This window comes from Olea europaea, chromosome 10 (genome assembly GCF_002742605.1).
Source record: "Olea europaea var. sylvestris chromosome 10, O_europaea_v1, whole genome shotgun sequence".
In the NCBI taxonomy this organism is placed as follows: Eukaryota; Viridiplantae; Streptophyta; class Magnoliopsida; order Lamiales; family Oleaceae; genus Olea; species Olea europaea.
The window spans coordinates 33,330,824-33,343,570 of NC_036246.1; the positions used below are offsets into that span (position 1 = coordinate 33,330,824).

Here is a 12,747-nt window from a genome sequence, read left to right on the forward strand (position 1 = left end):
TTTCCCCATTTGTCAATTCCCCATAATACCATAGTCCATGTGTGTGATTTTGTACCCATCAGTATGCTCATAACTAGGTTGTATTATGATACAGTTTCATTTGAAAATGCATGTTTCAGACGTGTAATGCATAGGAAGTGAGATGTGTTTCCTTGATCTTGAGCTCCATGTAGAACTTTAGGGAGCTATTATTCGTTATCCTGATCGAAGACATTTCAATATTAGCAAAATACTCAATGTTTAGACATGATTTCCTTTAATTCATTCCAGATCAACTCAACAATGCCCAAGTATTTGAAAGAATATGGAACCAGAAGACCAAACGTTTATGATCCGTTGTTCACAAATACATTCAACGAGTCTGTTTCTATCTAAAAGCAGGCTCAAAAACAAAACAAAAGGAAAAGAAAAAAATTGAATCACATTCAAAGTATTTAGAGTGTTCATTCATAAAGTAACCACAGCAAAATAAAAGATTCTCTCACTCGGTGACTTATATGGAATGTCATATTTTCGTTAAATCCCCATTAAAATATTATTCGATGATAGACGGTAAAAATTCGCATACACAAGAAGTAATATTCGAAAGATTTCATATGTAATGGCAATTTCATAAAATTTCTGTAATTTCCATAGTAATATTAAACAATTATCCACATTGTGTGTGTGTGTGTGTGTGAGAGCCACATTATTATGAAAGAGTGTATTTTGAAATAATAGATTGATATAAAATGTATGGTTAAAAAATGAGGAAAAATTTTGATTTTGCATATAATATTTTGAAGAATGTTTGATTGAAATGATGTCAAATCACTATTTAACAATGTACTTTTTGATTAGAATGCGGCTCCAACATGTCCATAATGTGATAATCGGAACATATCATATGAAATCATAAAATAAAAAAAAAATGTTGAAAACTGAATTACACAGTCATGAAAAAAGAATAGATTTTATCAAGATTTACACATTTTGTGAAGATTGAATCAAAAGGGTTAACAAGAGGTTTGAAATTATCTAGATAAGAAACCCTATGGATTTTTAATACATGACGTATATGTAGATATAATGTGACTTGCCCCTCAGGGCATATCCTAGCGATGCAAAGGAAAGGAGTGAGGTTATCTCACGTCTTGTTGGTAGCTGCAGTGTAGGAGTTCGATTCTGTAAACATGGAATTGGACTCCTTATAGGCGCAATGTACAAACAGCTCTTGTTCCCTGGCATGTTGGGACACATCCCGCGATTTACCTCCCTCACAAAACTCTAGAAACGGGGCGGTGGGACCTTCAAGGTTGGGATTCAACCTTTAGATATAATGTGACTCACCATCAAAATCAATATACGAAATATGCTTTATAGATGCAGAAGACCAGATATCTATGCATTCAGCTTTACATTGAGATGAAAAATTTTGGGTTCCCATATTCAATTTGAATTTAGGTTGATGGAGAAGGATATTACTTGCTACCGTTATGTTTGCTCTTGCTTTTAAAACTTCAGTCACAAAATGTTAATTAGATATTATTTTTGAAGAATAAAGCTTCTTTGCCAGAATGATTTGACAAAAAACTTGACATAATTGTATGTGTCAATTATTAATTTGATGAAAAAATTGATTGTGTTTTAAATTGTCTAATGATAGAATGTTACGTTGTATTATGTCAAATTTTATGTCAACCTTAATGTTAATGTTGCATGATTGTTCTTAAAATTTTATATTTTAATGAAGCATATACTAATTTTTCCGTTATATATATACACAACTCGAGCATACCGGCAGGAAAGACAAAGTAATTGGGCCTCAATCGGAACCTGAATTGGAATCAAATTGCATCATTGGTTGGACTTTTAATAAGATTCCAAGGGATTGGCGGCTGTGGAGGTTGTATATATAATACATACAGAAAGAAAGAGGGAGGACAGAGAATTAGAGTTCAATTTTTGGGAGACAAATTAGGCTGCTGCAAAAACTAAAAGGGCTACCGGCTTTAGTGTATATATACCAATCTTGCTACATGTACATCATAGTTTACACAAGGGCTTACTGAATTTATACTTAGCACAATCTCACGTTATCTTTCATATCTTACACATTTAATTCAACCATCACAATCTTGTCACATCATCCATCTATCAACGAAAATGGCAAAGTTAATGTACAAATAGCTCAATTGATATATACACACACAGAACCAGAGACACATTGGAGAGAGACGACTGCTAAATTTGAGGAAAAAGGGGAGTTGCGGCTGCTGAATTTGAAGAAAGGTGAAGAATTTCGACGGCTGGAAATACGTTTACATGCATACAGAGGACAGCTATGGTTGGAACTAAAAGGAGGAAACATACACGCATAGAAACGACACACTACAACACGGCAGTAGCAAAATAATTATTTCTAGATTTTTGTTTGATAAGTTATCAACAATTGCGAGAAAATTGATCACGTTTCGTCAATGTCTCGTTGATGTTGTTCCACTTTTATGTGATTAATTCAAACATTATGCTAAATTAGTTCTTTTCATGTATTGGATGGAGATGAACCCGTTTATTATTTATTTTTAATTCACAACAAGTAGCTTAATTAAATTTTTGCAATTCTTGATGAATCTTGCATGTCTAATTTTATTATTTGATTGTTTGATCACCAAGTAAATATATAGTTGTTTGTTGTAGTGCTGAGAGGCTCACAATATGTTTAGAATACAGTTTGATTAACACATATGAAATAAATTTTAGGAATAATATTTATCACGTATGAAATCTTTTAGATAATTATGAAATTCAATATATTCTATTCATTCGAATTCGGATTAGAAATAGATTGGATCGTGATTATGATAGCTTTAATTTGTCTTGGAAAAGAAAATTAATTACAATAGAATTATAAATTATCAATAATGCATTAATGAAACTAACTAGGTAGTCAGAAATTGGAGTAGATATTAATATGTGGATTCATAATCCAATATACTCTTTTCATACATATACAAAACTTGCATTTTACAAGTTTTAGTAAATTAATTTAGATTAATTAAAAATCACAAATCTCCTTTATTTGTTTATTTTGAATCTAATTAAGTATTAGTACATTCTATAAATTTTATTCCTTGTGCGACGATACTTTCAACTCATCATTCTATTACTAGTCAACGATTCCGTACATTTGAGGGTTTCGCACGAATATGATGCATTATGCATCAAGTAACAAAGCGACACATATACGTTATGAGAATGATTATCGATAGTTTTCACTATGAATAACATTGTTCATTTTTATTAGAGATGGCTGAAATTTAAAAATGAAAAATCAAAAGGAAAAAACAAAATAATAATAATTCAGCAAACACTCGGTCAAAATTGCACCAAAATTAGAGCAAATGCCATTTTTTTGCCACGTTCGAAGAAAGGTGTCATCCCTACACTTTTGGCTCTCAGGCAATCCTTTCTTCTTTAATTAATTAATAAATAAATTACATTATATATCTGAATCGTGTGCTGTTTTTCATGGATAAATTAAATTAATTATTACTATACAAAATTCCTCTGTTTTAGGTATCTTAAGCACGTGGTTACTCTCCTTACTTTGATGCTAATACATTTTGTTTTATGTTTTGTCTTAATAATAAATGCGACAATCCAAATATTTGCATGGATTCAAGAGAATTCCTTTAGCGAGAAACTCCAAAAATAAATTTTTTCCCCCCCACAACGTATGTCCTCTAGTTTTTGTACCTTAACTTATCCTCCTTAAAATTATCGCATGCTTATAATTATATTAACTCTTTTGACTTATTTGATTCTCACTTTCTCCTTTCGTTCGGATTCTTTCACTACTCTTTGGATTTCCAAAACTAGATGTAAATATGTTATTCTTTTTACAGTTTGACACTTACTTTAGATTAATTAAAAATCACAAATCTCCTTTATTTGTTTATTTTGAATCTAATTAAGTATTAGTACATTCTATAAATTTTATTCCTTGTGCGACGATACTTTCAACTCATCATTCTATTACTAGTCAACGATTCCGTACATTTGAGGGTTTCGCACGAATATGATGCATTATGCATCAAGTAACAAAGCGACACATATACGTTATGAGAATGATTATCGATAGTTTTCACTATGAATAACATTGTTCATTTTTATTAGAGATGGCTGAAATTTAAAAATGAAAAATCAAAAGGAAAAAACAAAATAATAATAATTCAGCAAACACTCGGTCAAAATTGCACCAAAATTAGAGCAAATGCCATTTTTTTGCCACGTTCGAAGAAAGGTGTCATCCCTACACTTTTGGCTCTCAGGCAATCCTTTCTTCTTTAATTAATTAATAAATAAATTACATTATATATCTGAATCGTGTGCTGTTTTTCATGGATAAATTAAATTAATTATTACTATACAAAATTCCTCTGTTTTAGGTATCTTAAGCACGTGGTTACTCTCCTTACTTTGATGCTAATACATTTTGTTTTATGTTTTGTCTTAATAATAAATGCGACAATCCAAATATTTGCATGGATTCAAGAGAATTCCTTTAGCGAGAAACTCCAAAAATAAATTTTTTCCCCCCCACAACGTATGTCCTCTAGTTTTTGTACCTTAACTTATCCTCCTTAAAATTATCGCATGCTTATAATTATATTAACTCTTTTGACTTATTTGATTCTCACTTTCTCCTTTCGTTCGGATTCTTTCACTACTCTTTGGATTTCCAAAACTAGATGTAAATATGTTATTCTTTTTACAGTTTGACACTTACAAAGGATAAAACTGAGCCAGCTTTTTCAGCTTGAGTTTTGAGTTGAGTGATCAAAATGTTAGCCCCGAAGCCGATTCAGATTTTAGTCTAAAAAAGATTGGACCATTTACTCAGCGCGAATTGAGGATTATTGAAACATTTAAACATCGTCACGAAAAGTTACTCGTATATTGAATAACAATCAATCGTGAAGTCTCATAAAAATATTGTCATAAAGATATAAAGAACATTTTTTTTTTTTTTTATGACAAATGTTACGACTGTATATATTCTTGAAATATTGAAAATCCTTCTATTATGGATAAGCTTGTAGACACTAAAAAAAAATCTTGAACATACAATATGGATCAGTCGTTTTCAACATGAACTATACTAGACTTTTAGTAATTTGAAATTGAAGATTTAATTGAAGATAAATCTGGATTCTTGTGCCTCTTAATTAACTTCCAGTCTGTGTATGTCTCTGGTGAATTGATTTAGAGCATATAATTATACTAATTACACCATCAGTAAATTGTTAATTATTCTTATGATGTGATCATGTCTTCCAATTTTTTGGTGGCTAATGATATAACTTAAATTTCTTAAACTCTTATTATTCTGCTCCAGTTTGACAAATATTATTTAATTTTTATATATATTCATTTTCAACATACAATAAAATATTTTGCACCTAAACCCGTTTTTTTTTTTTACACTTTTTTAATTACTTATTCTTCTAGAAATCACTATTCAAGACAAAATAATTACCATCAAACAGGGGCTCTATTTATTCCTATGGGACATAATTTAACGTTTGTTTTGACTTCTGCGTTTGGATGCATAGAAAATTTTTGTACCCATGTTGTTTATATTAATTAATTATTTAATTATTTGTTAAAATTCATATGATTCTTTTTCTTACCATATCCGTTTAGTTCTTCACAAACCTGACAATAATTATGAAAAATGCGAACCTAAATTAATCCTATTGTGAATTGATCCATGCAAAGGCAATCACATGTTTCATTCTCTGAACTTAATTTCGAACCCTTTTTTTTTTTTTTTTTTTTTTTTTTTTGAGAATTACTCGAACTGAAACATTCAGTTTCAATCAAAATTTTAACTAGCTTTGGCTTTAGAATTAAGAATAAGGCATTTTTAGGATATTTTTTGGAAGCAATGTATTTTTGTTTCATGTGCAATACTGAGTCTTTTGGTCTAGGTTTTTTGAGATTGTAATTTTGTCAAACTTCATTTTTAAATATAAAGGTCTATAATCTACAGTTCCATATTTTAACTACACATTTTACAAATCTACAACTTACAATTTTTAAAAAAGTTGGACCAAACTGTGAGTAAATTTATTTTATTAGCTTCATTTCTTGGTTCGAATAAATAATTAAATATAATGAAGCAAAACTTGAACCGTCGATCGTATTCGGTCCTACTCCCTCGTGGAACATTCACACGTTTTCATGCAAAATATTTAAGCATTATCTTCCCTGGCTATTATTTCTGTGGTTGCAGGTTCATATGAAATGGTTCGAGTGGTCTATTTCAGGTGGGGTGCGAGGCAAATAGGAGGAGAATAATGATGTTTAGGGCAAGAAAAATGTGTGTATTCACGTGTAGGGTTTAGGAAATTCCAAATAAGAAATAAAAGATATATGGACCCACTTTCAGTGTGTCATCTTCACAATTCTCTTCCGTCGCTTGCATGCCAGGTTTGATATCCCTCTCTCTCTCTCTAGTGGATAGAAAAAAGAGCTTTTTGTCATTCCCTAACCTAAAGACTAGTTGCCTTTCAGGGCAATATCGAAATTGCTCCGCTTATAGCATCGTGCGGCCATTGGGAGGATCGCTCGCCAGCTAGGTCAGATTGGAGAAGCCGCTATCACTTTGAGCCAATCGAATCTCTGAATGAAGAAATAGTACTGTATAAGATATTTAATGCATTTGCATGTTTGTTTTATTATTATTATTATTTTTTTTTTTTTTGGTGTACAAGATTAACGAGACATACTATAAATACTCACATACGATTGAAAAAAGATTTAAAAGAGCACATAAAGTTCATCTATAATGTAGTATACTATTGTAATGTAATCCGAATTCTAGTAAGTATTAGAGTTCTAGTTGAAGTGGTTATGGAGAGATCAAAATTATAGATCGAGATGAAAAATCGTTGGATTTTCGCTAGCTTATCTCTAGTTGGCCGCTCGAACAATATGGAAATTTTTTGGAGCAGGAAGTTGTCAACGCCACCGTCGAGCTCTTGCTTGAGCAGCAGTTCTATCACTCGCCTGCTACTAGACGACGCTCGAACGACAGCGCCATCCTAATTTTTCGCTTTATGTCAATTTCATGCGTTTTTTTACCTAATTTTCATTTTTTAAGTCACTTTTATGGTTTTGACCCTTTATAAATAGTAGACTCTTCATTCAGTGTAGGTATTGCTGAGATTGCATTTTGTCTTTCCATTGGTTGTAAAATTACCCGATTCTTCTGCCAATCTTCTTATTGCTTTAATCTTATTCTTGCTTACCTGAGATTGCATTTTGTCTTTCCATTGGTTGTAAAATTACCCGATTCTTCTGCCAATCTTCTTATTGCTTTAATCTTATTCTTGCTTCTTCGATTGTATACTTCATATTGTGTCATATAGCCTCACCGATTCACAACAAGTGGTATTAGAGTTGTTCTGCTTTCAATAAAGTGGTTTCAGATGTGTTTTGGATTATAACAACTGGTATTAAAGTAATGTTATGATTTTGTTTGAGGTTTTTTATTAACGATGACAACCATGAAGTATGAAATTTCGCTTTTAGATCGCAATACAAGATTTTCATTTTAACAAGTGAATATGCAAGTTGTATTGGCGCAGATGAATTTGGATGATACATTGTTGGGATTTGACAAGATGTTTACAACTTGTATAACAGATGAGAAGCAAGGGGATGGATCGGAAGGCATTTTCACAAATTTATCTTCATTTATCTAACAACATTCTTCAGGATGTTTTGAAAGAGTAGACAATACTGCATTATGGTTGAAGGTGGAGCAACTGCGTATGGCCAAAAGTTTGACAAGGAAGTTGTATCTGAAGCAGCGGTTATATTCTCATTGCATCGCTAATTAGGAAACTTTAGAGGTAAAATATGATAAAGAGGACTAAACTTTGATCCTGTTGTGCTCACTGTCTCTTTGTTTTCATCGTTCAGGGACACGATTTTGTACAGTCGTGATATACTAACCATTGAAGACGTGTATGATGCTTTGTTTTCTAAGAGGAAGATGAAGTATCTGGCTGGAGCTGAGTCCAGAGATGAAGAAGCTCTTGTGGTTTATAGTGATCGGTAAAAAGGTAAGTAGAAGTCGAGTTACAATAATCCGGTTTATTTTTATTACAAGAAGAAATGACACATCAAGAGATAATGCGAGAAGTTGTAAAGCAAAGGTAATTCAACTATAAAATATGGAAAGCAATCAAATACCTTGAATAAGGCAAACATAACAGAGGACTATTTGAGTGATGAAGATCTTTTGGCAATTTTCTAATGAAGAATCCAAACCTGACGAGGAGTGGATTTTGGATATAGATTGTGGGTTCTATATGTGTCCCAATCAAGTTTTATTTGAAACATATGAAACAGTGACACAAGGTGTAGTTGTCATGGGTAACAATAGATCTTTTCGGGTACCTAGTATTGGTAGATTGAAGTTGTCGGATGGAGCAATTGGAACACTTGACTAGATTCAGCACATTTGAAGAAGAATCCTATCTTACTAAGTACCCTTAATTCGAATGGTTTTGAGTTCTTTGGAGGAAGTGGAGTCTTGAAGGTCCAGAAGGATGTCCGTGTGGTACTAGAATGGCGGAAGAAGTCTCAGTTGTACATCTTATAAGGACGCGTAGAATCGTTGAATAATCATCGGCACAAGTTTAGTACCATGGTGGATATACAATTTGGTACAATACCTGTGGAAGTTAGCTTTAGGTCATTATTGAAGAACACTACTAAGATGAGTTTGGAAGATATGGGTAATTCTGCTTTGCGACCATTGTCTGCGATGGCATCATGTGCAACTATTAAGGAATGACCTATTGAGGATAGGTACAAGGATGCTGATCTGGTTGTGTATGTTTTTGTGGTTTTGAAGGTGTTGAGACTAGTAGGGGGTCTTCAGTTAAAGCATTTGGAGCTGATTTTATTACATGGTGTGCTTTGACCCTGTTTGGTAAATCTTGAATTCCTTATGAGAATTTTGGGAAATTGGTGTTTGGGTTTGGATATCATTTGTGGATATTGTGAAAAAAGGAAGAGTAATTTGTCATAAGGTGGAGAAGTTTGGTTCTGGTTGAAGAGTTCAGTTTATTTCGTTATAGTCGGACTTATTTTTCCAAGTAGAGAAATTTTGAAATTTCATTCGTTGCACCGAAATTTGTGTTAAGGTAGAGATTTGTTGTAATGTGACCCAAATTTTAATAGGTATTGGAGTCCTAATTGAAGTGGTCATGAAGAGATCAAAATTATGGACCGAGAAGAAAAGTCATAGAATTTTCGCTAGCCTATTGTTAGTTGGCCGCTCGAGCAGTAGGAAATTTTTTTGGAGATAGAGCTCTCGCTCGCCTATCGTCAAGCTCTCGCTCGAGCTATGAGGTTGTCGCTAGATGGCACTCGAGCGACAACACCGTCCCAATTTTTTTTGCTTTTTGTCGATTTCATGCGTATCTTAACCTACTTTTCTTATTGCAGAGATTGCCGAAATTATATTTTTCTTTCTATTGATTGTCAATTAATATAATTACTCGATTCCTTTGTCAATCTCTTTTCTTGCTTTAATTTTGTTCTTTTTTGTGCGATCATATACTTCATTTAGTATCATATGACCTTCCTAATTCATAACAAATGGTTTCAGAGCGATTCTTCTTTCAATAAAGTAGTTTCAAATTTGATCCGGATTATAACATATGCAATCATGAAAAAATTCAAATCTATTTATCAATATTGTGTCGTGTCAGGCCGTATCATCCATGATTTTTACTTATTTTCTAATCATATATTTTTGGAATTCACTAATTTTAAATAATTTTAAATATAATGAGTGTCTAACATTTTGATGTATTTTAGAAGATTATAAATTCTCATTAATTTCATAAATTTGAATAGGTTTCCACATAACCCACAAGAATCTCAATAAAAATGGAAAAATTTCAAACAAGTTTGTTAAGTGTTTTCTAAGTTTAATGAAATTAGAGTAAAGGGGCCCGCTTTGACAATCAATTGGAGAACCGGGTGGCAGGAATCGAACCCGCATCTTATCCTCCATCCAAATGTTTAGAAACCCTTCATTAATGAAACCTTTATAAATTCACGAGTTATTGAAAATACCTATCTTTTAAAGGATTTCATTGAAATTCAATAAAATCTCATTTGAGGATATGTAGATTTTAATAAAATTCACAAAAATTTCAATTTAGAACACCTAAATTTAGAAAGACTTTTAAAATTCGTCAAAATCTTAGTTGATGACACTTGTGTTACTACCTAGAGTAATTAATTAAAATGGGAATAAGAATTAAACACGAATTCTTGACAAGCACTCTCAAGGCCAAGGATTAGTTATAGAATGGAATTGAATGATTAGGGTATGATAGCCCGAGAGTAAGCCAAAGACACACTGCTTTCATTCTTACCATTACATGACAAAATCCAACTCCCACAAATAGACAAATTTCCAGGCCGGCCGCCTCATATGCCACCAAAATCCAACCCCTCTATATTGCTCATCTCTTTCAGTCTTTCTCTCTCAATACTCTAACCCCTTTTTCTAAATATTTGAAAAGTTGCTTCCTCTTTTCTTCAATTTCTTCTACAGGCTGAAAAAATCTGCAGACTTGAAAGGAGGGTCTCTTTTGCCTAATTTTGACCTCAACCAGTCCTTTCTTCTGTGAATGGGAAAAGAAAGAATATTAATCGTGCATCTTTAAGGAAAAAGATGAACAGTCCATTTCCTTGATTTGTTGCCAGGATTTTCCGGCAAAAAGATTTTATTACAGAAGCTCAATTATGGATCGTTTCCCAAAGAGCAGGTACCACTTATGGTCTTGTCCCTTTCTTATTTCTGTCTGAATTCTATTTGTTCATCTTGGAACACACCGGACCCCATCCCGCCATACCCATCATCTCATGATGCGATTCACTGAGACCTTACTATCATCACTCCTTCTCCCCAAATTTCTCCATTTACAAGCCTGAATATATCATGAACAATCAAGTTTATAGTGAACGGCCATGGCTTGGTTTTCCCACATCCAAATCTTTGGGGAGTTTCGGCGATGCCAATTGCATGGAACAATTGTTAGTCCGCTGTGCCAACGCCATTGAAAACAATGATGCAACTCTTGCACAACAAATTTTGTGGGTTCTAAACAATATCGCCCCACCAGATGGTGACTCAAACCAGCGCCTAACGTGTGGGTTCCTTCGAGCCATCATCGCCCGTGCGGCGAAAAGTGGAACCTGTAAATTGCTCACTGCCATGGCAAATGTGCACACCAATCTAGCCATGAATAACCACAAATTCTCTATTATTGAACTTGCTAGTTTTGTGGATTTAACCCCGTGGCACCGGTTCGGATACACTGCGGCAAATGCAGCCATAATAGAAGCTGTTGAAGGGTATTCAGTAGTTCATATAGTTGACATAAGTTTGACACACTGCATACAAATTCCAACACTGATAGACGCCATAGCCACCCGTTTTGAGGCGGTGCCACTGGTCAAACTCACGGTGGCTGGACACACAGAAGATTTCCCTCCAATGCTAGATCTTTCCTACGAGGAATTAGGTTCAAAATTAGTCAGTTTCTCTAGGTCTCGTAATGTAGTGATGGAATTTAGTGTCATTCCTTCAAGTGCTTCAAATGGGTTCTCTTCTTTAATAGAAGAACTAAGGATGCAGCATCGTGGAGAAAATGGGGAGGCATTAGTCATAAATTCACATATGATGCTCCATTACATACCAGATGAAACCCTACCAGTGGTTCAAAACACTAGTTCACCTCAAATTTCCATTGAAACTTGTTCGAGTAATTCTTTCCTTCGATCAATGTTCCTCGAGGCATTACGAAGTTTGGATCCAACAATCGTGATATTGGTCGATGAAGATGCAGATTTTACATCAAACAATCTAGTACACAGATTAAGGTCAGCCTACAATTATCTATGGATACCCTTTGACAGTGTGGACACGTTTCTGCCCCAGGGGAGCAAGCAGAGGCAATGGTATGAAGCTGATATTTGTTGGAAGATCGAAAATGTAATTGCTCACGAAGGGCCTCAGAGAGTTGAAAGGCTTGAACCTAAGAGCAAATGGGTGCAAAGAATGAGAAATGCCAGTTTTCGGGGAATTTCTTTTAGTGAAGAAGCCATTACCGAAGTGAAAAGCATGCTAGATGAACATGCAGCAGGTTGGGGACTAAAGAGGGAAGAAGAAGATGTTGTTCTCACATGGAAAGGACACAATGTTGTGTTTGCTACTGCTTGGCTACCTATTTGATTATACCTTAAAATTAATGTCAAATTTAGTTTTACTAAATTTAGTTTTACTGTATGTTACTATATTTTCTCCTATGACTTCTCTAGATGTGCTGCTTATTGATCAAGAATGTTTTCTTTTTCTTGCCTGATTATGATGCTCATAATTGTTTTGAGTTCTTGGAAATCCAAATTAACCAAGAATAAAAGCACAAGATCATTTATCTTTTTTTGATTTTTTTTCGTTAGAGCTGTAGTAGTGCAGTTCTGCATCTTTTTGCATTGAGGAAATAGTGGCCAATAGCCGGTTGACTCGGCCATTTTTTCAAAAAGGCCTTTGACCAATTAAAAAAAAAAAAGAAAAAAAACAAAAATGTTTAAAATATTGAAAATCAAGAGAAATCCAAATTTACCCTTACTATTTAAAGAAGAAAGAGAAGATGGCAATGAAAG

General features: G+C 33.5%; 1 protein-coding gene across 1 annotated transcript; it reads left to right on the forward strand.

Moving 5' to 3' along the window:
- Positions 1-10,486: 10,486 nt before the first annotated feature.
- Positions 10,487-12,446, forward strand: LOC111401903 (scarecrow-like protein 32). The gene has a single exon (XM_023029878.1). The coding sequence runs from the start codon at positions 11,021-11,023 to the stop codon at positions 12,314-12,316; it is 1,296 nt and encodes a 431-aa protein (XP_022885646.1). The 5' UTR covers positions 10,487-11,020; the 3' UTR covers positions 12,317-12,446.
- Positions 12,447-12,747: the final 301 nt, after the last annotated feature.